The 26,754-nt window shown below is 42.2% G+C and overlaps 1 protein-coding gene across 1 annotated transcript in view; it reads right to left on the bottom strand.

Annotated features, from left to right (window-relative positions):
* GRM4 (glutamate metabotropic receptor 4) overlaps positions 1-26,754 on the bottom strand; it is a 470,882-nt gene that overhangs the window by 251,606 nt on the left and 192,522 nt on the right. Inside the window, 1 exon segment of the mRNA XM_032218566.1 lies at positions 5,925-6,060. Coding sequence (XP_032074457.1) covers positions 5,925-6,060 — 136 coding nt within the window.

Raw genomic sequence — 26,754 nt, forward strand, 5'->3', positions numbered from 1 at the left:
CCTTCCCCCAGCCCTGCTGAAGCCTGCAGAGTGCTTCTGGAAGCTGGGAGAAGGGGGAAATGCCTCTGCCCACCCCTCACTCAACCTGCTTCTCAATCTCCCTTTCGCCTTCACCCAAAGCCTCACGTCGCACCAGGAGGCTGAAGTTGGAATTTTTTCCCCCTGTTGCCTACTTTGGTGACAGGACTGTTTCTCTTTGCCTCCTTTTCCAGATAATAAAACTTGCAGGCAACGGCAGTGGGGACTGAGGAAATCAGTTCGGGGGTGTAGCCAGGCTGCCATTACTACCAGTTCAGAAAGGTACACCAGATTTTTACTACCTATTCGGGTGAACCGCACCAAATAGATAGGAACCCATCTCTGGATTTCACAGTTCAAATGATCCTAAGAACAGGCCTCAACAGCTGCCAAAATGAGATATTGTTCTTGGCACAATTAAACTGGGGGGGGGGCACTGAATTGCACAACAAAAAGCGTAATAGAACTGAACAACCCCCAAACATGTGGCATCAATTGTGGCCACAGCAAATATTCAATACTTACTGAATTATCATGGGAATCAGGCATTTATTTATTATATTGGACTGCATTTCACTGTCAGCAGCTCAGAGTGATACATACATTCCTATACTCATGTGACCAAAATTGTGGGAATGAGAGATTGGTCCAAAGCTATCCATTTAACTTCACAGTTGAGGGAATGCTAGAATGTGAGAAGAATAAAATTAACAAGCAATGACTCACTAAATTGGAAATGGAACTAGATACGCTTCTCATTTTGGTTGATCTTAATAACTACTGCAATAGCTGCTGGCACAGAAAATAATTATTTGCCTGATGGTCAGGCTACTCAGAGTTTATCAGAATAACACATATTTTATAAAAGCAGAACCAGTTGCCAATAGTCTCCTGGGTTCAGTTCAAGGTGCTGGTTATAATCTATACACTAAAGCTATATGCAGCTTGAGCTCTTGTTATATTTGGCAGCTCCTTCTCTGGGTAGAATTTGTTCAATTATACTATCTAACCAAGACAGGACATTTATCTCTAGAGACATGCCAGAGGAAACCTGGAGAATGATATTCTCAACAGTAGCATTTGGTAATACTTCATTTCTTGAAATGAGGCTAGCTTCTACTTTTTTATGCTTTAGGAAGCAGATTAAAATCATTGCCATTTGCAGAGCATTGGTTGTAAGCCACTTAAAGTCATTCATGCAAGGCACCTAAATAAACAAAGAAATAAAGTTACTACCCAGCTATGGATTTTAGATTTATTTTTATTTCATGAATTAACACAGCTCTGTATTGCTTTACATTGAGTCTGCGATGCTTTAAATAAAAAAAATCTGGGCAAATAAGGGCAACAGGGAAAATGGCTATGTATCAGTGGTGGGTTGCAGGCGGTACGCCCCAGTACAGTGCTCCAGAGGATCCGCCCACCCGCCTGAGCTCCTTACCTATATTTGAGCTCTTTGGTGCTTCCACGCACGGAGTGTACCGCACATGTGTGATGCTCTGCCGAACAGCTGGAACATCACGGAGGTGTTGCGGAGGTAAAGACGCATGCGCACATGTGTGTGCATGCTGCACGTGTGCATGTAGGGGACGCCAGGCCCCGTTGCACCGTACCAGTTGCAACAGGATCTGGAACCCACCACTGCTATGTATGTAGAAAAATCACAAAGACATTCTGTGGGATGCAATCTCAGCCTACCAAGAAAGTCATATTGCGGAAGAGCTATAGATTTATTGCATGAAAAGCTCTAACTCACTCCCCCATCTGACAAAATGGCAGCCCAACTATATTTGCAGAATATACAACAATGCAACTCTGAATTAAGACACAGAACCCAACTTGCACCTTCTCCATTGTTTTTTTATATCGACATAATACATGAACTTCCCACAATTTACATATAATTTACTATTGCATCTTGGGCAGACACAAAGTCACACTCACAGACACAAAATCACATAGGTTTTATGGCAGCGCAGCATCTGGTTCATCTCCTAATCTGTCTTGTGCTAACCAATAAATGTGAACTACTCACTCTTAAATAAATGGAGCTTTTTCCATATACAATATTGTGATGGGAGATTGTGGGTGAGCTTGGAAAAGATTGGAAGGGAAAATAGATACAAAACTCCAAACATTGAAGATGGATTATTCGTTTCAGAAAAGGTGGCTCAAGCCAAGTAGCAAATCTTTTTGAATGATTTGCCATAATTAACTTGCTATAAATGAGAGAAGGGATTTCTTTTACAATTGATGAGACTGGTGTCAAGCCCCATAAAACTAGGTGAAATCAAGGATCTGAGAACTATACAGATTTCAGTAAAGTACCTTTAATGCTAGTTTGATGGGAAATATATAATATACTAAATGTCTCCTCTCCATTCCTTTCCCAGCCTTCTCATATTGTCTCATAGTTGTACCAATACTCCCATCATCACCATGACATTTGGGGTGAACTTTCAGCTTATCATGGTATCTAGGCAACTACAATGTTTAATGTTCGTCCATTGTGATCGAAGAGAACCTTGACTGCAATGTTTAGAATTATAAGAAATTAGGTCTAGAAAATAGATATAAGTCCATTTGAGAAGATTGGAAAAATACAGTACATATGCAGGTTTAAAAATCACAACAGCTCTTATATATTGTACCCAGAAATACATGCATGAATCATGTGAATCAATCCTAAAGAATCATCTGGCTCAGTAGTACATGTGAACTTACCATTGCCTGAAAAATGGGAATTTTCCAGATGCATGTAAACTATTGCCACCAGAATGCAATTCTCCAGTTTACTGCTTATTTTCATATAGGCAAATGTTTATAAACATCTGTTTAAAGATACTAGTCATTTATGCTGCAAAGGAAATTCCCTGATTTTGGTGGAAGGAAATAACATAAAGTATTTTTAAGAGCTTCTCAAAAACCCTAAGCTGTTTGATGTAAACTGGTTGAAAATGTCAATTTACTTATATTTGCCAACATTTATTGATTAATAAATTAGATACTTGCAAGATCAGGTGCAACTCAAAACTGCAAGATCTGAAGAACTAAAGAACTAAATCAGAGGATTGTGTGCTTTCAGTTTTTCATTTTGTGTTATAGTTCCATTTACTCCATTGGAAAAAGGCATATTTTACTTTCTAGTGATTACCAGAGAATATTAAAAGTATTCTTTTTAATTACTAAAGATAAATTCCATGGAAGCTAACTTCAAAATTTCCTCACAAAACCATAATATTTGTGGAAAGTGTTTTTGAAAAAGAGGCTTCAAAATTATATTAAATTTCTAAAAGTATTTTAAATCTTTGAAACTACTGATTATATGATGAAAACTTCAAGTACCCCCCAGTTTGCTTTGCATCATATTTCTTTGAATCTATAGATCATATTTTAAAACGTCTTAGAACTTGAGTGCTTTTTTGTGGCACAACCACAAACAAGCTTCCCATAAGCATTTCAATGGAATGTTTCCTGGAGCAAAATCCAGGAATTTAGACCTTCAGATTTTTATATAGTCATTATTAATACTTCTTCCTCAAATTTAGCTATTTTCCTGAAATCATTTATAAACTTCTGATGCATCTTTTCTATGCCATGCAAGCTGAAGGAGGTATGAACCCACAGATCTAAAGAGTTTGATCAACACCACCAAACTGAAGAAGGATGGAGCTATTCTGATTTTTAGCCAAGGGATGGGCCTCTTCTAAGTTGGGAGTACATATTTAACCTATAGCAAACTGTTATAGCCCAGCAACAGCCTGTGCTGCGTTCTAATTGGTCGGGCGAAGCACAGCCTGTGATTGGTGGTTGTAATGACAGTTAAATGACAGTTGGTACCTGAGAGTATAAATACTGTGACAGTTGTAACACATTCTGAATCGCTTGTCACCTACTAATAAACATCTTACTCTCTGATTCCATGGCTCCTGCTTCGTTCCCTCACACAACACAATATACAACACTGGCGACGAGGGTGGGATTGAATGCGATTCCGCAGAGCCTGGAAAACAACAACGAACACTAAGCCACTCGCAACGCAACCAAGCAAACGCGAACAGACAATACTTTGAAGACCTGTCAGAGCTGCAGCAGCAGTTGCCACTGCCTCAGGTTTCACCTCCGATCAAGCCAACCTGAGTAGATCCACAGGCACGGACTCCTTCAGTCAAAGGGACGGGCAACCTACGCTTAACCTTGGCTGGAGCCGTCGCCTCTGCTCAGGGACGAGCTACGAATCGCGTTGGCTCAACCGTGGCTGAAGCTGCCTGTCTGCCTGCCTCTCTGCTGTGAAGATCTACCAGACACAACTCTAGAGTCTATCCGGTCTACTGTTTGCTACTGTTACAAATGGTCTTGTTGCAATAAACAGATACTGTTGCCTAAGAAGCCTCTGACTCTTCATACAGCTTTCCAAAGAAGCAGCTTCCGACAAGCCTGCTCTTCTTCCAAAGCCAGCAGCCTACTACCAGCCTGTCAGAAGCCTGCTACATGCATTACAAAGCTGCCTGCCTCCCAAGGAGCAACTCTGGCCACTCAAAAGCCTGCCTGCTGCCTTCCTAATGAGCCAGGAACAACTCAGCCGCCTCCAGGGCCGGTCTCCGCTCTCTAACAGAAGCCTCCACAGCCGTTTCAGAAGTCTACCATTCTCTGCAGCAAAAGTCAGCAGAAATCCTGTCAGCTAAACCTTCCAGCAACAGCGGAACACTGCCTGCATGCCGATCGAGCAAAGCCAATCCACAAAGCCGCTAATCTCTTCATACACAAACTTACAAGTTATACTGCCTCCCTGCCGCTGCTGGCCACTGTCAAATTCAGGAGCGAGCCAAAAAGACTTGATTGAAGGTCCTGAACCAGTTTGAGGGCCGCAGAAACGACGCATGCGCAGAATTGGTGGGGGGGATGCAAATGTGTATATGTAAATGGTGTTTATATACAAATGTATATGCAAATAGGAATATGAGAATGTGAGTGTCTGGTTAACTGGGGGGAAGGAGAGAACACAATTTGTAGATGTTGAACATGAACAAAAGAAAAAAAAATGCAAATAAATTGTAAATGCAATAAATAAATAGATAATACAAAAAATGCAAACAAATAACACGCAAATTGACAATACAAAAAGGTAAATGGATATCACACAAATAAATGGTTATTATGCAAATAACTGGGGGGAAGGAGTGTTATAGCCCAGCAACAGCCTGTGCTGCATTCTAATTGGTCGGGCGAAGCACAGCCTGTGATTGGTGGTTGTAATGACAGTTAAATGACAGTTGGTACCTGAGAGTATAAATACTGTGACAGTTGTAACACATTCTGAATCGCTTGTCACCTACTAATAAACATCTTACTCTCTGATTCCATGGCTCCCGCTTCGTTCCCTCACACAACACAATATACAACACAAACCATCAGAAATACGTATCTTCAGAAACATATCAATTTACAGAGCTACAGAAGACACTGGTACCATTTTGAAACACAGAGGAACAATGGAAAATGTATCCTGATATGTTGTTATTGAGGAAGGAATATGGGAAATAGCCTTCAAGAAGAAATTTAAGAACTGTTAAGTAATCTTCAGTTTAGTTCTGGGAAAGAAGAGGGTGAAAAAGAAACTCAATATAACCCCATCTTGATTCTATTCAGTATAAGACAGAGTGCAAAGGAAAGCTCTGGCAGACTTTAAGAATTCTGTTATTATATCCTATATCAAGAGTACAATTAATTCTTTTATTCTGTTCTTTGACCTAGCCAACCTCAGAAATGCTAACAATATTCCATTTTATTCATTAACAAGGTTCTTATCTAGTTTACTCCCCTTCTACATTCATTTCCATACATTTTATTTCTTTGTCTCTCTATTTCCATCACAGATTCTAAAGTATTAATCTCTAAATTCTTACTTGATATCATCTTCATTGGCAAATATGATGACAGCTCGAGCATGGGATGTTTCCAGAAGGCGCCTAATGATCTTATCAAATTCTCCCTCTTTAGGTTCCCGGGGAATCTTGACTGATTGTGCCACACACACGCTCCCTGTGATTAGAGAAAATAGCATGATTTGAGAAGTCTTTAAACAGTAGTGACAAACATGGATAGATTAAAGAAAGGCATGAGACAATTTTGCCATGGCCCAAAATAACATTTTCATGTGGTTTCATCTGTGGGTTTTATGCCTGTATCTGTAATTTTAGTGAGGATAAAAACATGAAACCATATTATGAACATGTCTCAACAAACTTCCTTGTTAACTCTTCATTTATTTAAAAGTGGAAAGAATGTTGTGGCCCACCAGCAGCCAGTGGAGCTGGCAGCAGATTCGGACAGTGAGGAGGTTAAGGAGGAACATGGGCCAGTCCTGGAGTCTGGGGTAGGCTCTGATGAGGGCTCGGTGTGGGAAGCAGAGAGGAGTATAGTATGCCAGTTATCAGCTCCCTTCATTCAGGGTCAGACATCAGTGAGGCAGACAAACAGCTGGAGCCTGTTCCCAGTGTGCGCACCTGCAGAGTTGCCAGATGAAGGGAACAGCTAAAGAACAGGGATTGACTTGGGAGTAAGGCCACAGGTAGATGATGAATGCCCCTCCCAGAGGAAATAAAAGAGGAGTGAAAGGAGAGTGGAGTTTGCAGGAGACAATTAGTTCACTTAATTGGTTCATGACTCTCCGAGACTTCTTTCCAAGTTTTGCAGATATCAGCCTGTCAGCTCTCCAAGCCAGATAAGGACTGTGATTGTGTGACCTGACAAATGCGTGCATGACAAAAGTGTGCCGACATAACCGCGGCGAGAAAACCGTGACATCATAAATGCCCCCACAACAACGCGCCGACAAAACCGCGCTCACAAAAGTGTGATTTAAGTTAAGGTAAGGGTTCAGGGTTAGGTTTAGGGTTAGGGTTAGGGTTATTAGGTTGTTATTACTTGTTTGTTGAAGGCATGCTTTTGTTGGTGCACTGTTGTTGGCATGCTCCTGCGCTCATTCATTGGTGCAATTTTGAACTCGTGGTTTTCTCGCCGCGGTTTCGTCGGTCACACTTTTGTCGAGTGAGCATTTATCAGTGAACCCTGTGATTGTAACTCCTCCCTTGAAAGACTTTGCTGAATGTGAATGAGTAGAATCCCCAGTAAATTAATAAAAGGGGTTTTTGTTGGGACAAGGAGTTTGTGTCATGCTCTTGGGAAGCCCAGGTCAGAACAAGAACATCCTATTGCATTTTTTATGATATGTGCCTAAATGACGCAATGTCAAATGGCTTGGATGAAACATTACTACACAGTGCAGTAACTATTTGGGCTCTTATTTGAAGCTTACATATTTTGTTTATATCTGTATATGATTATACTCTACCATATAAACTGACTTTCATTTATATATAGTATAAATATATAACACAAGTAGAAACACAAAAACACATCACAAAATTACAAAAGAATAAAAATGAATAATAAATAAATCAGAGATGCCAATTCCAATCTCAACATGTAAGCATATCTATCTTTGTCTCTCATGGAGGGCTTTCTTCTACAGAAAACCATTTTTAATTTATAGTTGTTTTATTGTTCTTAATTAATTACATCTTTATCTTACACTCCCAGAAGAACAAATACTGGAAACAAAAACAGAGATTCTTGATTTTATACTTCTATGCATGATGCTCCTTTTATATAAAACATTTCTGTGGGAAACTGATCTGTATTCTAGATTAAGCAATATCTACTTCTCTCCCCATTTTCATGGTCTTTATTGTTTCAGTTTCTTTGTTTTACTACCCTTTTCTCTAAGCCTCCTCCTCCCTTCATAGCCACTATGGCTTTGTAGTACTTGAAATCCAAGTCTTCAAAAGGTATTTCAGTGCATATGGAAACCCAAACTTAGCATCTAACTTCAGGAACTCTATCTTTCTCCATCTGATCAGTTGGAAAACATAAAATATGACTTACAAACCCATCCCATTTTTTTCAATGTATTCACTGATATATTTATTTCCTTTTGATACCCTCTAGTGACCAACCTTCAAAGTCATCTTATCATCAGATCATCATCATCAGATGTAAATACAGAAAGTTTCCTACAGGAAGGATTCTATATAGTTAATTTCAATGTTCCAACTCAAGTCCCTATGAGTCTTTAATCATTTATACAATCCTAAAATGTTTACCCTTTTGCTGTATATTCAAGGGGGGAGGGAAATCTTGTAAATCTTAAACTTTCAATTGAAATTTCTTTCTTAAAGGATTGAACTCAATGAATATGATCAAACTTGCAATTTGGAAAGCTCTTAATCTTTAAAAACAGTAAAACCAAAAAAAAATTAAACTCCAACGTGCTTAATAAGTAAGTTTTGGTCAAATGTTTAGCCCATAAATAGGCCACATTAACAGCTCAGTGGAATCCTGCACCTCCCAACAAGTGATCACAAACACATCAGTTTCTGCAGTTTACTCCATTCACATACAAAAATGTTCAGAGTATGTATAAGTGATATCAAGATCTTTTCTTTCTCTGGAGAGATTTGGCAGTCTGGATTCAGCAATCATAAACCATTTTCGGCTATAAAATCTCCAAGTGTCTGCATGTCAGTTTGCCATTTCCTTATTGGAACTCTTCAAGAACAATAGCCTTGAATTCTCCCATGTTTGGACCTCATTGTGGATGGAGAAAATCAATGGAAAACAGCTAATCTGCAAAGTCTATGGCGCTCTAGCACTTCAAGGGGCACAGTAGAAAAGTGGATGTATTTTCAAAGTGACTGGAAGGTGTAAATAAAAAGTCATAGGCCTGATCTATGAAGGGCAATAAACCTAATGTCCAGTTTGTAACATGATTATATGGAGCAGAGAAAGCCAGGCGTAATTGCCAACAGCAAGGGGCAGAGGGGCTTCCTGACAATAATGACAAGGTAATTGTTAAGGAGGCCAAGAACACAGTTTGACGTTCCTGAAAAGCATGTAAGGCCACTGTATCAAGGTAAAGTTGGAAAGCATTTGGCAGCTGGAGCAGGTAATAACTGTAGGTGGCCTGAAATGGTACTACCTGAGTAGGGACACAAACTGAGTTAGAAATGAATACAGCCATAGATGAAATGTCAAAGTAATTGTTTTAGTTTTTCTAACAGAAAAAGTATTGTTCTAAAATGGCATTAGTCTTTACTCTTCTGAGTTTCACCATCAGACTTAGGTCTGGAGGAAGAGATTTACATGCAAAAGCTAAAGGATGAATAGAGATGTACATGCAAAAGCTACAAGAGTACATGTTCCCAGAAAAACCATAATAAAGAAAACAAAAATTCATCTAAAAGTTATATATCCAAAGCTAGCAACTTGATACAATCAGTGCAGTGAAATCAGGACCAAAATGTTGTACATCCAGATTTCATTTCATTTTTTTTTCATTTTATTAAGCATTTATAGGCCGCCCTTTTCCCTGAAGGGACTCAGGGCGGCTTACAATAATAGGAGGGGGGGGGGGAGAGAGAAGAAGGCGGGGCTTAGCAGTGAGAAGATGGAGTTTCAGGCTACTCCTGAAATTCCTCTATACCGAAGGATTTTTGGACGGGTTCTTTGAACCCTAGCTGTCCCGGAGACGACAGTGAAGGTGGGGAGAGACCCTAGACCTCAGAGATACCCGCAAATCTCTGGGGGGGGTATTAACTCCTCGTGCCAATTCCTTTCTGGATTAGCTGTGTGCTAACTGAAACTGCAGGTTGCCCCTAAGAATGCTAGAAGTGATGTCATCTGGTAAGCTGATTTTATTATCCAAGAGAGACTGTTCGCGTTAAAAACTTAAGATAACTGAAACCAAAGAACAGGGAAACTTAGCGGCGAATTGGCGTTTTCTAATGGATTTATGGCTGGTGGTTACTTTACTTCTTAAATGCTTCAAGAAACTTCTTGACACCCTCCCCCCTCTGAATCTCCTTAAATGGATCGTAAAATTTATTTTCTACTAATTAGCCCGTCACGACTCGACACTTTTATTACTTTACTACTCGGCTTTGTTTACAATCACAGCCTGTGAGAGACTAAGAAGTCTGTGGGAAAAAAAAAAGAGTTTGCAATTTTTAACTGCGACACACATCATGGCGTCCCAAAATACCTCTAAGATTTCATTTCAGAGACTTTTTTCCGCATGTAGAGGACTTTATAATTCTTATCAAAGATTGAAAAGAAAATTGGATCATCTGATTTCAAAATATGAAGCAAAAACTGAGATTGTTGAATGTTTAAATGCTCCTGAAATACAAACGGAAAATGTGAGAAATGGTGTCTGGTCTATCTCAGAGGAAGAAAGGAGGGGGGAAGCTATAAAGAAGATTCATTTAAAAAGACAGTGTGCAGGAGGAATGGAAAATCCACCTTTGAGAATTAAAGTTAATTTGGAAAATATTACAAGCCCAGGACAACATTACTATTATTTCATCACTGATATTCAGAGTCCAAAGGTGCCAAAATATCTTTGTCTGGATTTGATTATGAAAACATTTGGTAAATTTATCCAACGTGTGGCAATTGGCTGGAGAGGATCTTGCTATTGGAGAGACACTGGCTGATAGATGGAACAACGTAATTTAAAATCTAGCTAAATCTGATTACCTTAATGTGTAATAGATATAGCTGAAAAATGACTGATATGGATAGTAATATATATAATTTGGAACTGGCTGATAGATTGAAGAACACAACTGAAAACTAGTTAAACCTAATTGCTTTTTCTTGTAACAGATATAGTCGAATAATAATTGATATTGATAGTAATGTATATAATGTGGAGTTGATATGATAACTAACAATTGGAAGATTATACATAAAGAGTATTAAATACAATAATTATCACTATTAAAAACTAAATAAAATACATACAATCAAATGTTAATCAATACTGGGAAAATGTTATGATATATGATATAATTAAATATTATGGATGTCCAGCTAAAATAGGATATGAGGATTTGATGATAATAGAGGATTTTATAAATAAGTAAATGAATTGTCAGCATGTATTATGGATTAATTATGTAATGCATAGCTAAGGATGAAGGATGTTTAAATAACCATAGGTAATTAAAACTGGAGGTATAATGATGTTGATATGGTAAATATTCGAGTTAAGATATTTGAATTAATATGAGTTAATGGAAGAAAAGCACCAAAGCATGTTGTAACCAGTTGATATACTTCTTTTTTTTCTCTCATGATAGACCCCTGTGTTTTGTTTCGTTTTCCTGCCTTGTCCCTTGTCGTTTTTGTCTTTTTTTGTATTATTTTTATTTTTTATTTTTTTATTTTAATTTTTATTTTTTATCTGTCCTTTTTTTCCTTTTTTTCCTCTTTTTGATTTTTTCCTCTCCCACCGGTGTGGGCAGGGATTGGTCAAGATTATTACTTTTATCAATATTGCTAAATAATAATTACAGTTAAATGAAAATGGATATATAATAATGCCTTAGTTAATATGAGTTATGTTGGTTGACTATGGAGGAGATGTACCAAAACTTATCTGTAATTGATTGATATATTTTTTACAGATGTAAAGAAAGATGTGTACCTGTTTTAAATTAAAATTAAAAAACATTTATTTAAAAAAAATAATAATAGGGGGGGGGGGAGTGCAGGACAAAACACAAAAAGAAAATGTGAATAAAAATAATTAGCAGTAAAAACCCAACATTCATTCAACATTCGGGAGGGGCGAGAGTAAAGTCTTATCCCCAGGCCTGACGGGATAGCCAGATCTTGAGGGCTGTGCGGAAGGCCTGGACGGTGGTGAGGGTGCGGATCTCCACGGGGAGATTGTTCCATAGCATCGGAGCTGCAACTGAGAAGGCTCTCCTCCGCGTAGTCGCCAGTCGGCACTGACTGGCGGATGGAATTCGGAGGAGGCCTACTCTATGCGATCTGATGGGACGGAGGGAGGTAATCGGCAGAAGGCGGTCTCTCAAATAGCCAGATCCACTACCATGGAGCGCTTTATGAATGGTAAGTAGGACCTTGAAGTGCACCCGGAGATCGACAGGTAGCCAGTGCAGCTCACGGAGGATCGGTGTTATGTGGGCGAAACGTGGTGCGCCCACAATCACTCACGCGGCTGCGTTCTGGACTAGCTGAAGTCGCCGGATGCTCTTCAAGGGCAGCCCCATGTAGAGCACATTGCAGTATTCCAGCCTAGAGATCACAAGGGCTCGAGTGACTGTTGTGAGGGCCTCCCGGTTCAGGTAGGGCCGCAACTGGCGCACCAGGCGAACCTGGGCAAATGCCCCCCTGGTCACAGCTGATAAGTGATGGTCGAAACTCAGCTGTGGGTCCAGGAGGACTCCCAAGTTGCGGACCCTGTCTGAGGGGTATAAATTTTGACCCCCCAGCCTGAGTGATGGAACGTCGGCCAAATTGTTGGGAGGAAAACACAACAGCCACTCGGTCTTGTCCGGGTTGAGTACCAGTTTGTTAGCTCTCATCCAGTCTTTAACAGCCTCAAGACCCCGGTTCATCACGTCCACCGCTTCATTGAGTTGGCACGGGGCGGACAGATACAACTGTGTATCGTCCGCGTATTGATGGTATTTTATCCCGTGCCTCCGAATGATCTCGCCCAGCAGTTTCATGTATATGTTAAACAGCAGGGGGGATAAGACCGAACCCTGCGGCATCCCATAAGTTAGGGGCCTCGGGGATGATCTCTGCCCCCCCACCGACACCGACTGCGACCTGTCCGAGAGGTAGGAGGAGAACCACTGCAGAACAGTGCCGCCCACCCCCACCTCCCGCAGTCGTCGCAGAAGGATACCATGGTCGATGGTATCGAAAGCCGCTGAGAGGTCAAGGAGAACCAGGATGGACGCGTGGCCTCCATCTCTGGCTCTCCAGAGATCATCGGTCAATGCGACCAAAGCGGTTTCTGTGCTGTAACCGGGCCTGAAGCCTGACTGGAAGGGGTCAAGATAGTTAGCTTCCTCCAAGGTACGCTGAAGCTGGAAGGCCACCACCTTCTCAACAACCTTCCCCACAAAGGGGAGGTTGGAGACTGGATGGTAGTTATTAAGAACGGCTGGATCCAAGGATGGTTTCTTCAGGAGGGGTCTCACCACCGCCGTCTTGAGCACGGTGGGGAAGTGCCCCTCCCGAAGAGAGGTGGTAACAACCGCCTGGATCCAGCCTCGTGTCACCTCACTGCTGTTGGCAACCAGCCAGGAGGGACACGGGTCCAGTATGCAGGTGGAGGCATTCACAGCTCGCATAGCCTTGTCCACATCCCCGGAGGCAACATCCTGAAACTCAACCCAGAGATGGTCTACCAAGTCATTCCCTTGTGTCTCGGCTGGATCTGCAGGAGTGGAGTCCAGGTCCGACCGAAACCGAGCAACTTTGTCCGCCAAGAACTGAACATACTCCTCAGCCCTACCCTGTAAGGAGTCCCCCGTCTCCCTCCTATTTAGGAGGGAGCGGGTTATCCTAAACAGGGCGGCTGGACGGGACTCGGCGGACGCTACCAAGGTGGCAATGTGTGTTCTCTTAGCTGTTCTTAATGCCCGGATGTATTCCTTGGTGCATGCTGTCAAAAGTGCTCGGTTCGACTCGGACCTATCGGATCTCCACTGGTGCTCTAGGCGTCTCCTCCGGCGCTTTATCTCCCGGAGCTCCTCAGTGAACCAAGGAGGCCTCCGGGAGCCGCTGACCTGGAGGGGCCGTAGTGGCGCAATCCGGTCCAGAGACTCTGACGCTGCCGAGTGCCAGGCAGCAGCAAGAGTCTCCGCCGAACTGTGGGCGAGAGTATCAGGAATAACCCCAAGCTCCGTCTGGAACCTTCAGGGTCCATAAGTCGCCTGGGGCGGAACCACCTGGTCGGTTCCTCCTCCCTACAGTGGGGGTTTGGCCTCCGGAAGTCTAGCCTCAGTAGGCAGTGGTCTGACCACGACAGGGGTATGATCTCATTACCCCTCAGACCAAGATCATAACTCCACTGCTCCGAGAGGAATACGAGGTCGAGTGTGTGACCCGCTGAGTGAGTTGGGCCTCGAATTATCTGGGTCAAGCCCATGGCTGTCATGGAAGCCATGAACTCCTGCGCTCCATCAGAGCGTTCACCAAGTGAAGGCAAGTTAAAGTCCCCCAGAACCATAAGCCTGGGGAACTCAACTGCCAGCTCGGCTACTGACTCGAGGAGCGAGGGGAGGGCTGCTGCAATGCAGTTGGGAGGCAGGTACGTTAGCAGCAGACCCACTTGACCCTTGAGGTCCAGCCTCACCAGTAGGGTCTCACACCCGACAAGCTCCGGAGCAGGGATCCTACGAGGTGCTAAAGACTCCCGGACTACAATAGCCACACCGCCACCCCTTCCCTGGGCTCTCGGCTGATGAAGCACCTGAAATCCGTCTGGGCACATCTCTACGAGGGGGACTCCTCCCTCCGTGCCCAGCCATGTCTCAGTAATACATGCCAGGTCTGCCCCCTCGTCTAAAATTAAGTCCCGGACGAGGGGAGCCTTATGAACAACAGACCTGGCATTTAGCGACACCAGCCTGAGACCAGGGTCCTGATTACTCGCGCCATCTGACCTTGGAGTGGGACTCCTAGGGCCGGAAGGAGGGATCTCTGTGATATAGCGAGCCCTCCTTCCCCGGTAATGGCCTGCCCTAAAGTCCCCGCCGTATCTGCCTCTCCCTGTTATGACCGCAATGCCCCGACCCTCTCCCGTGGATGTAGTTCCCCCAACCACCCCGGTGACCCCCGCATACTCCGCCAGGTCCTCCGAATCAGTCATACCCAAACTCTCACACAGACAGTCCCCACATAGAAGTTAAAACATATAAAATACAATGGTAATAAAATGGTAAAAGTGGGATCATTCACTCAATCACATACAATCCCATGCACTCACCATACCAATTTAAAAATTGCGCAGCGAAGTCCGTACAAGGCTATATCTTCTGCCAAGACCAGTAGAGAGTCCAGTATAGCAAATGGTAAAAAGAGAAAATATGAAGTCCAAGAGGGGTGTTCCGTTCCTCTCCTTTTTCCTCTAAGTTCCAAATCTCCCAACAGAGGGGGGGGTCACACCTTAAGGAGGGTCGAGTTAGGTGGAGCAGAGGGAGGGGGGATCCAGGCGGGCCGTAGTGGCAGCAAGCAAGCTGCCAGATCTCATCAGGCGACCCGTCATATCGATCACCCCCTCTAATAAGTTCAATACAGTCCGAAGGGGAGGGTGGTTAAAGGCAGAATGGGTCCAAATGTCAATAACAGCAACAAAAGCCGGAAAGCCAGTCATGGTAAAAAGAGTCTAATGTACAAAGTCTATTTACTGTATCAACCCTCTTAGTAGTTAAAGCCAAAATTAGACCAAAGGAAAAACTCATCCCAGATGGAAAGAAGGGGGGTAATACCCCATTCAATAGCTGGGCCAGGCGTTCTCAAGGGGCCTCAGCAAACGGAGAGTTAATCAGGCTTCCTCCCAAAAATAGTCTGACCAACGATCTTATGACCCGCTAAGCCACTAAGCCATAAAGTCTTCAAGCCGACATCAGCAGGTCAGCAGCACAGTGGCAATCGTAGCCGCGGCAGTCAAGTAATGAATACAAAAGGGAGGTCGGGTTTCATAGACCAGCTGGGCCGCGGTGTTGGGCGGCTCAGCGGAATCCACGATACCGGCATCTTCGGCGTCTTTTGGAGGTGGCAGCCTTGGGGAGTAAAAACTCAGTAGTCCGCTGCCATCCCCAGGCCCGGGAGATGTTCACGCTGCCTCAGCTCCCTCGGCTCACCTCCAAACTCCGAAACTCAGTTCCTCCTTTCAGCGGGGGTTTTACAAGGGGAGGTCGGATTTCACAAATCAGCTGGGCCGCGGTGTTGGGCGGCGTCAGCGGAATCCACGGTGTCAGCGTCTTTCGGAGGTGGCAGCCCTGGTGAGTAAAACTCAGCAGTCCACTGCCACCCCTAGGACCCGGAGAGGTTCACGCTGCCTCAGTTCTCTCAGTTCACCTCCGAAACTCAATTCCTCCTCTCTACAGGATTTTTTTCTCTGTACGGAGCCAGAGCAAAGAACCCGGCAGACATGTTCCTCGCGCTCGCGCATAGACAGATATGAAGGCAGAAAAATATCTACTTTTTCCAGGAGCAATCTTTATTTTTAGGAAATATGGTAGCCCTAATAATCCAATACAGGTAGTGCCTTACTTATGATCATAATTGGAACCAGAATTTATGTTGCTAAGCAAGGCAGATTTTAAGGGAGCCGTGCCCAATTTTACAAACGTCTTTGCCACTATTGATAAGTGAAGCACTATAGTTCAAAATGAATCATGTGATTTGTTGTTGTGAGTTAGGGGTGGCTTTAAACTCACAGCTCCAACTTGAAGAATAGATGGTAGCTGCAGCCAAGAAGGCTTTTGCCCAGATAATATCTATTGTTCCAGTTGTGCCCATTCCTGGATCAGGACAATCATTCATGTCCTAGTCACTTCAAGAATGGACTATGCAATGTGATCTATATGGGACTACCCTTGAAAACCACTAGAAAACCAGATGGGCTGGAATATGGCAGTACAAGCAGTAATGGGCATCTTACAGTACACTTGTGTGACACTACTACTCCCCAAGCTGGCTCCCTATCAGCTTCCAGGTATGATTCAAAATCCTGATTATCACCTATGACACAAAACTTTCTTACTTTATGGACCACCTATTTCTGATTATTTCCACCTGTCAGCTAAGATCTAGCAAAATCTTCTCAATTAAACAAGGTCATCTGGTAGGACATCAGAAGTCTGCAATTTCTATTATGGTACCTACATTGTAGACTATCTACCCAGAAATCTAGAACTTCAACTCTGATGATATTGTAGAAGGCACTGAAAACCTGGTTATTCTCACAGGCCTAGGGGTGGAAGGGTGGTGAGTCCCCATAAGATTTTATATTAATTGGTATGGTTTCTTTTCTAGATATACTTCTTTGTTCTCCCCTCTAGAGTGAATGATGTAAAGTACCCAGAGTCACTCTAAAACAAACATTTTAAACATAGGTAAATAAAGTAAATAAAATAAAAAGACCATCAAAAATTATTAAAAAATATAATGGAAAGGGTGATTGGAAATCTTTACAAAGATGGGGTATTAACCAATCTGAAAACTGTTACCATATATTTAAAAACACGTAGATATTCATCATCCTCCTTCATCTGAAAATGATCCAATTTGGTGAAATATGCATCATCTGCTGTAAACCCAAGAGATAAAAATGAAGGAAAGAAGGTAGTGATCCCTAATGTCAACTGACTTCAGGAGCCAATAATGACGGATAATGTGCAGAATGCCAACCTTCTTGACAAGAAAAAGATAGGAACATTGGCAAGGAGCAAGATAAAACCTTTTGATAAATTCCCCTTGAGATATTCCTTCAGGCAATTAATTCTTCCTTTGATGTGGCATAGTGCTGATCTGAGAAAATCTGAGCTTCAGGAATAAATTTGTCACATAACCAATGAGGGGTCAGGATCTCTGCTTTCCATTTGCCCTTTCCAAATACATTAGCTTAGATCACAGTTGTGGCAGTTACCGAAAGAGGAGGTACTTGAAGAGGGATGAGGACTGGTGGATGATAGTTGATGATAAGTTGTGGTGTTTTATTGTATTCTGTGATACATCCAGAGTGAAACATCTGGTCATAAATAATTTCATTTCTTGCTGGGGCTGGATAGACTGAATAGGCAGACCATATCTATGTGCAATAAAGGTCTCAGTGAAAGTGCTTATGGTACCAGAATCTACAAAGACTTGCAGGTGTATTTCAGCAATGGCCTGAGTCTTTAGCGTAACAAGAATGATTAAATGGATTTGTAGCTCTGCATGTCTAGGCTTCATATAATTTCTGGCCTCTGAACCTTTATGATGCTGGAGCCACCTCCAAAAAACAGATATAGAGTGTTTAGGGCATCTATTTAAACTGCCCCCTTTCTCCAGAACTACATTTAATTAATGCTTCAAAAGGGGGAGTTGCAACTAGGAACTCACGTATGAAGTGGGCAGGTTTACACAAAATAGGCCTAGGCAATAGTGAAGCTCTGTTACTTCCAAGCAACATGGGTTACAGTATAACAGAATAACAGTGTTGGAAGGGAACTTGGAGGTCTTCTAGTCGAACCCCCTGCTCAGGAATGAGACCCTGTACCATTCTGGACAAATGGCTGTCCAATTGCTTCTCGGAAACCTCCAGTGATAGAACACCCACACCTTCTGACGGCAAGTCAGCAAATTTCTCCTTAGTTCTAGATTGCTTCTCTCCTTGATTAGTTTCCATCCATTGCTTCTTGCTCTGCCTTCAAGTGCTTTGGAGAATAGGTTGATTCCCTCTTCTTTTTGGCAGCCCTTAAGACAGTGGGACACTGCTATCATGTTATCCCTAGTCCTTCTTTTCATTAAATTAGAAATACCCAATTCCTGCAACTGTTCTTCGTATGTTTGGGTTTATATGAGTTTCATCTGGGTTCAATTTCCAAAGTTTAGCAGGAAAATGGGAAGAAGGAAAGAAAGAAAATAGAGCTGCCTTTCTTTTCTGCACATACTCTTCTTCAATTCCTTGAGTTTTCTACCAATATTCAAGCAAAGTTGTATTAATGCTACCATGGTTTCTGGCGTGCCTTGATGAATTAGTTTGTCCCTATTTCATCTAATATCCCCTCTATGAATTGGACAATTAAGTTTCTTTCATTCCAGCCCACATCCTGAGCTAACAGCTGAAACTCAGCAGCATACTCCCACACTGAACACTAACCCTGTTGTTGGCAGAGAATCTTATGGTTGGCAGCCACTCACTTGACCAGATCTTTAAATTTATCTCTGAGGCATGCCACAAAACTAACAGAGTAGTCCAAGTCCAAGCTCTGTTTTGAATAAGATAAGGGGTTATCCATTTTTCAGCTCCCCTCTTCATAAGGATCATTATAAATCCTACATGTTTTTGATGATGGAAAGTCATCAGGAAGCATACTGATCATATTCACCAAGAAAGGCAATAAATTTGCTTTTCATTCTATATATTAGGCAAGGAAGGTGATTCTCAGCATCAGAGGGATGAAGCTATTACAGCTGCTTGAATGAAAGCTGCAGGACTTAAGCTGGAACTATCACAGGAACCATTGGACTTTTTCTGGCCTACTTGCTGGGCAGTTTATCTGGGTCATCCCTGGGTTTTGATACTGGAGCAAGGCATCAGCAACTTGATCAGCATTTATTGGAATTGCAAGAGGTCTGTACTTGGAATTTAATTCTTGGTCTGAAGGCAACAGTTTTTTTTCCCCTATAGCAATGGCTGTGAGGTCAAATCAAGCTGCTAGACTTTACAACAAGGTTAATCAATAAATCTGGGTGCTCCAAAGCTTTAATCTATTATTCAGGAATTTACTTACTTGGCAGGAGACTCTCAAACATGACTTTGGCTGAATTAGACTTTGATGTGAAGGCAAGAACAAAATAATATATGGAAAGTGATCATCCTCTGCAGTGCAAAAAAGCAAAACTTTTCTATGGATATGACTCCAGAGTTTATATCCTAATATTTTTCCACCCACTTTTCTGAATTAACAGATTCTTGGTGATTTATCCCCTTTGATGGCTTTGATATTTTACATAATAATCCTTACTAAACTACTGGTTGCCAGAAGATACATCCCTTTTACTATGCACTCCTAATCACATCACAAATTGCAACTATGATAGTAAGATCCAGTCCCATTTCAAAGCCGTGGGCATAGTTCACACTTCTTTAGTGCCAACGCTGAACATTCAGTATGCTAGTGCAAAAAATGTAGGTGAAACCACTGGGTGAGGTCATTCATTGATTTGGAAACAGTATTATTAATATGCTGACATAGTGTTATGCAAGGCACTTCGATCAAGGCAGCCCAAGTGAGGTTCCCGAGTTCCAAACCCAGTGCCTTAATTCCACCAAGACTGAGTGATTATAGATTATGGACATTAAGAGCCACCTAAATCTAGGAATGGAATATTAACCTTGGAAGGGATAGCATTTGGTCTCCTTTCAAGGGTAGTGAGCAACTTGGGAGAGAGTGGTTCTTCCTGGACTCATGCCTCCTGCTCAATGAGCTTTTGATAGCTTCATCTGGTTTGCCAGTTGCACCCTTTCCTAGGTCAAGAGACCCTTCCCACAATCATGTGTACCTTATTCATTTCATAGCTCAATTACTGTAATGGTCCCTACATGGGGCTGACCTTGAAGAGTACTCAGAAGCTTTACGGATTCCATGTAGTGGTGCCTGATTACTTAAGAAACCATCTTTAGTGAATAAAACTGATATCTAATCAGTTTTGGTTTCATTCTATGTATATTTAGGCACAACTACATGTATAGGATAGCATCTTACTGTCGACATCAGAATGTCCAGAGAAAGTAGAAGGTCATCTGACTTTCTCAGGAGCATTCCTATCTGTGTACCGCTGCATTCGATCAGAAATAGAGACAAATCAGGCAAGGAAAAACTTTAGACAAGGAAAACACAAGGTACTCTTGTGTTACATCTCTTATAACAGCTTTTAAGGCAGTTTTGTGAGACAGGAAGCTGGCTACAGGATGTCACAATGTTCCTTTTATTAGGCAGTCAGCCATCTAAGTTAAGCATCTGTAGCTATCCATCTCAACACCTTGGGTTAATCCCTACGCATTGGCAAGAAAAAACTGAATGTGAAGACAAGAGAAATATGCAAGCAAGGTAATGCAGGACAGAGATAAAGAAGAGACCTGACTGGAAGGCAGGCAGCTCCGGGGATTTAGCACTTTTGGCTCTGATATATTATGTAAATCTTTTTTAATTTGGAAGGTGGTTTTTGAACTTTACATTTTAATAATTGATATCATAGTGGAACATTTTTTTAAAAAAGTATGAGGATTTAGCTATGTGCACAAGAAAGAAGTTAGGCTTCCTGTACATATTATGTAAAAGCCAGCTCCAGAATTTATGTCATGTTCTGGGGTTTTTCATCTGGAGATGAAGAAATATTATTTAAAGAAAATGAAGATGATTCCACTACCCCCAATCTTTGGGACAACAAAGAAATATGCCATAACCACCTTATCCTTGCCTCCTTTTCCATCCAAAATGGAAGAATAAAACTCAGCAAACAAGCTGAGGGGGGGGGGGGAGATGGGTAATTGTTAGAACTTGGCCCCCATAAACTTTTGAATTAAGTAGACAGAGCAAAATATTTTGAAGGCTTTTATTTTCCAACAATGAATCACAGTGAATTATTGATCCCTGCATTCTCTTGGTGCTCGCTTCTTTGTGATAAAAGGAAAAATAGTAAAAATTCTTATAAAGTGAGATTTATTCTTCCTTATCTTTCTAGACAACAAAAAGCTTCTGTCTAATAAATATCATCCTCCCTTATTCACATACTGTATTTTTTCAATTTTTCAACTTCATCTGGAAAAAGTGAACCAGTTGCAACGCAAAGATCTATTTACAATTTATGCCAGGGCAGTCTATCTGTCCTGCCATGCCCTTCTTACCTCAACTGAGCACTAGAAATACTGCTGTAAGATTGTCAAGTCTCAGGTGTGCCCCTCAGATTTGGGGATCGATATTCAAAGACTGAGGGCAAATCTATCACCTTCAGGTTGATCAGTACCCTTTACTGGCTTCTCCTAAGTGTACATTTGGGCTGCAATATAATTCTGCATAAACAATTTGACCAGGGACTATCTCAGTATTTATAACAGCAAAATATGCCCATGGAATTATGACAAAAAGTTTCCCAAATGACTATAGAAAAAATTGCACAGAGGAATTCTAAACTGGCTTCCTAAATCCATCTCATGAATTTAATTGGTTTGTTTCACAATACAATACCATCTCTGATTTTGATTGAGTCACCCAATCATTTTGAAACTTATTTAAATGATATAGCATGCCTTTCTATATAATTTAGCCCTTCACTACATTCAGATGAAATAACAGGTCTTGGGGGAAAAACCCAGCCTAAGAGGTTAGATATTTTTTTCCTTTTAAAGTGAAAAATATGACGCTAAATAGAGAAATAGGAAGATTAGTTAAATGAACTTCATATTTCATAGGAAGTATGTACCGAATTAATTTTTAAAAGAAAAGAAAAAAGGCATGTAATAAAAATAAAACATTTTCATTAACTTTCCCATCAGTTTACCCAAACTCACATAACCTCCTTCCTTAAATATACAGAAACAATTACCAGGACAGCTGAAACATAAATATACTTCTAACAGCACTCCTTCATTTGATACTAAGGCAAAAGTGTGATCTGCCGGGGATATTATCACTGTAGAAGCCTTTTTCTCAGTTTTGGAAAATATCCTATGGGATATTTTATTTATTTTAACACCTTCCATTTAGCCTTCCTTGTCAAGGGTGTCAGATTAGCAAGAAGCAGCAAGCGAGAGGCGTAAGTTTCAGCACTTTTTATTGCAAGAGTAAGTGACTGCGCTCTGCCGGCTGGGCTGCTGGAGCTCACCTTTTAAGGAGCTCCGGCAGACCAGCCAGCCAATGACAGTAGTTTAAACTTCCCGGGGTTTGGGCAACCAATCCCCGCTGAGCATGTGAAAACATGTACATTAAGGAGCTCCGGCAGCCCAGCCAGACAATGACAGTTGTTTAAACTTCCCGGGGTTTGGGCAATCAATCCCCAGTGAGCATGAGAAAACATGTAAAATTAACAACGTACATCCCTACGTAACAAAGGGCATATTATGAAATGGAACTGCAGTTGTTAAATACATTTCCAATAGCAAAATATATTTGTTTTGATTTGGTTTGATTGATTGAACAAATGAATCTTGTTAGTTTCTTATGCCATGCTTTTAATTTTTATTTTAATTAATAATAAAATCAAATTTCTATCAACTAAGCCAGGAAAAAAAAACCACACTCATTCTATGAAAAATATAAACCTTTCTTTAAAATCTTAGTCACAGTGGTTAGAGGATTCTCAAACTGTAGTTGCATAGTTTTTTCAAATACATTTGAATCTAAAGTAATGTTTGTAATCTGAGTGATTGGAAATAGGAAGTTCCTCTTTGCTGTTGAAAAACTATGAGAGAAAGAAGAAAGCTAGATTAACTCCATTCATAAATAATGAGATTTGTATATTTAACTCTAGCAAGTGAGTTTGGCATTTTACTTCTGTGAATATATCACAATCTCCAGAAAGGAAAGAAGGAAATTTGGTAGAATGAAAATTCTAAGTTAACCAATTAGTGAGAATTGCAAATGTTTTCGTTCCCAAAGGAAACATATTGTTTTATATAAACACAGCATTGCACAAGTACCAAAACCTGTAACATATTTTAAGCATATTGAATGCTTTCACAGTGATTATATCAGCCTAAGGTGACCAGATTTTCAGATTGGAAAAGAGGGACACCCTTGACCGGGGGGGGGGGGGGGGGGGCCTTGATTAAAAAAAAAATTTTGTCAAAAGGTCACCCCAGGACACTGAAACCAGCATAAATACGAATCTGTTGCCAAACAAAATTTTGATCACGTGACCATGAGGATGCTGCAACGGTCGCTAAGTGTGAAAAATGGTCGCAACGGTTGCTAAGTGTGAAAATGGTCGCAACGGTCGCTAAGTGTGAAAAATGGTCATCAGTCACTTTTTTCAATGCCATTGTAACTTTGGTCACTAAATGTTTTCCCCCTCCTCGAGACTCCTCACTTCTTCCTTCATTCCTCTTGCTTATCTACCTTCACCTTATCTGTCTTCTGCTCTTTCCCTCTCTTCCTTCCTTCCTCCCTCCTTCCATCCTCTTCTTTCCTCACTCACTCCCTTCCTCCTTTTTTCTCTTCCTTCCTCCTTCCATTCTTTATACGATATAAAATTCAATGAGGGTGAAACACACCAAATCTGGCAAAGCTGCCTTGCACCAACCTGGCCTGCCCATAGAATAGCAGCCACTTTGAGACACATAAACCTGGTCTGAACATATTGCATCACAAAGATTTGCAAAGATCACATTTGCAAAAAGGAACATTTCTTGTAGTAAATACATTTTATAAACAATTTAAAAGTAAAAATCCCCCCAAAATAATAAAAAAGGTATTCTATAAATAAAAGAAATCCTTAAAAACCATTGTTAAATATTACACCAGCAATAATTTATACTGTCACCATTTCAAACTATCATCAGAAATACGAATCTGTTGCCAAACATCAACATTTTGATCGCGTAACCATGAGGATGCCACAACGGTCGCTAAGTGTGAAAATGGTCGCTAAGTGTGAAAAATGGTCATCAGTCACTTTTTTCAATGCCATTGTAATTTTGGTCACTAAACAGCCATGTTCCTGACTTAACAACCACCATGATTCACTTAACGTGGCAATAAAAGGTCGCAAAATGAGGCAAAAATCATTTAACAAACGTCTCCCTTAGCAACAGAAATTGGGGGATCAATCCTGGTCGTAAGTTGAGGATTACCGGTAGCCAATTGCAAAAGGCAACTTTACTTGGAACAGGTGAGATTGTGCCCGGATCCCTTTCATGCCAACATCCCATCCTGTCCATGGGGAGAACTCCACAGGCGGACAAAAGCCCCAATCCCCTCTCAACCTCCAGCTGACTCTGCCATCCGCCATAACCACACATGCCCCTCAAAGGCAAAACTCAGGGGGCTGAATTCTACAGGGGGAGGAGTAAAGGGGGGATTTGAGGGGCAGCCCAAAGCACCATCTGTCTAAATTTGCATCAGGCAGGCAGTAACATTTTCATAGACCATGATCAGAGGAGCACCTGATCCTATGGAGAGACTCCTCCTGCATTCAGTCCCAGGCCTACAAGTGGAAGTACCCTTCCTTCCTTCCTCCTTTCACCTTCCTTCCCTCCCTCCCTCCCTCCCTCTTTCTTCCTTCTAGCCTTCCTTCCTTTCCATTCTTTCTCCTTCCTTCCTTCCTCTTGCCTATCTGCCTTCTGTCTTTCTGCTCTTTAGATCTCTCTTCCTCCTTCCTTCCTCTTTCCATCCTTTCACCAAAAATCAGGATGTTTTATTAGCATCAGCATCATTCTGCTGAAAATGCCAGATTCTGTGGTACTTCTGGATGAGATTTAGAAAATTACAGAGACATGAGGAACCATTATATAATTTCACTTGGCAAAACTCTGATTAAAATAATAGCAACAAAATGTAAGGTTTTTTTAATTTTAAAACTCTAGCAAAACATAGATTTATTTCCAGTTTAGTTAATTAATGCCATTATAAACAGGAATGCAATTGATTAAATAAAAATGACTTTTTCTTTTATTAAGAATACTTATTCTACACTAAACTAGAAAATATTTCATAGGCCCTTCAACAAGTTTGTTACAAATTTTCAGGATTGCATGCATTCTTGAAACTGATACCATGTAATGTTAAAAAGCAGATAGCTAACTAAGTACACTAAAAACCATGTTTAATTATTTGCTACTTGAGGCCAATAGCAATGATGAAGAAATTTCTGTCATCCTCAGTGACAATATTTTTAGGGCCAAAAAATAAAACTCTGTATATTGGATCTGTTGAATGGAGAAAGGCTTGCTCCCCCATTTCAAGGAGCTGCTGCTTCTTCCACTGCCTCCTCCCCCCCACCTCTTAGAAGTCCAGCCAGCTGCCCGCCAAGCTCTCTGCGGAGACTCACCCAGAGTTTTCACCGCGATTTGCCTGGTGAGGGGAGGCAGCAGGTTGATGCAGACCAAATCCACAGTATAATAAATACAAGTATAATAAATACCTTCCTCCTCCTTCTCCTCGCTGCGATCTGGATGCCCGACGCGCCTTCCTTTCCTCCGTGTTCGGCCCTTTCACGTGGAGCCTCAAGATTATGAGCAATGCAGGGTTGCTAAGTTAAGGGCGTCCGGTCCCAACTGGGAGCAGTGGCTGGCTCTGCTCACAGCCGCGGGCCCCTGCCCTGCTGCGTCCAGCGCATCTTCAACAGCATGACCCGGCATCCCAAGCGGAGTCCCCCCCCCCGCCTACCTGCATTGCCCACATGTGTGGGGATTCAAAGTATCCGGCCGGATTTCTTGAATCCCCGCGCGTGTGGACAACGCAGCTAGGTGGGCTCTGCTTGGGATGACCAGGCTATGGAGGGCATAGCCTGGTCATCTCAAGCAAAGCTCCCCGTCCCCCACCTAGCTACGTTGCCCACACGCACGGGAATTCAAAGTATCCAGCCGGATTTCTTGAATCCCCGCGCGTGTGGGCAACGCAGCTAGGCGGGCTCTGCTTGGGATGACCAGGCTATGGAGGGCACATAGCCTGGTCATCTCAAGCGAAGCTCCCCGTCCCCCGCCTAGCTACGTTGCCCACACGCACGGGGATTCAAAGTATCCGGCCGGATTTCTTGAATCCCCGCGCGTGTGGGCAACGCAGCTAGGTGGGCTCTGCTTGGGATGACCAGGCTATGGAGGGCATAGCCTGGTCATCTCAAGCGAAGCTCCCCCCCCGCCTAGCTACGTTGCCCACACGCACGGGGATTCAAAGTATCCAGCCGGATTTCTTGAATCCCCGCACGTGTGGGCAACACAGCTAGGCGGGCGGGCAACCCGCTTGCTGTTGAAGACACGCTGGACATGGCAGGGCAGGGGCCCGCGGCCGGGAGCGGCTTCTGGCGGCTACCGGGCGGCAATCTCACACCATCCGCTCGCGGCTCTTAGTACTCACCAGTCAGCGCAGCTGCAACCTCTTTCGTCTTTTGGCGAAAGGAAATGGAGACTCGCGCAGG

The sequence above is a fragment of the Thamnophis elegans genome, chromosome 5 (assembly GCF_009769535.1).
Source record: "Thamnophis elegans isolate rThaEle1 chromosome 5, rThaEle1.pri, whole genome shotgun sequence".
In the NCBI taxonomy this organism is placed as follows: Eukaryota; Metazoa; Chordata; class Lepidosauria; order Squamata; family Colubridae; genus Thamnophis; species Thamnophis elegans.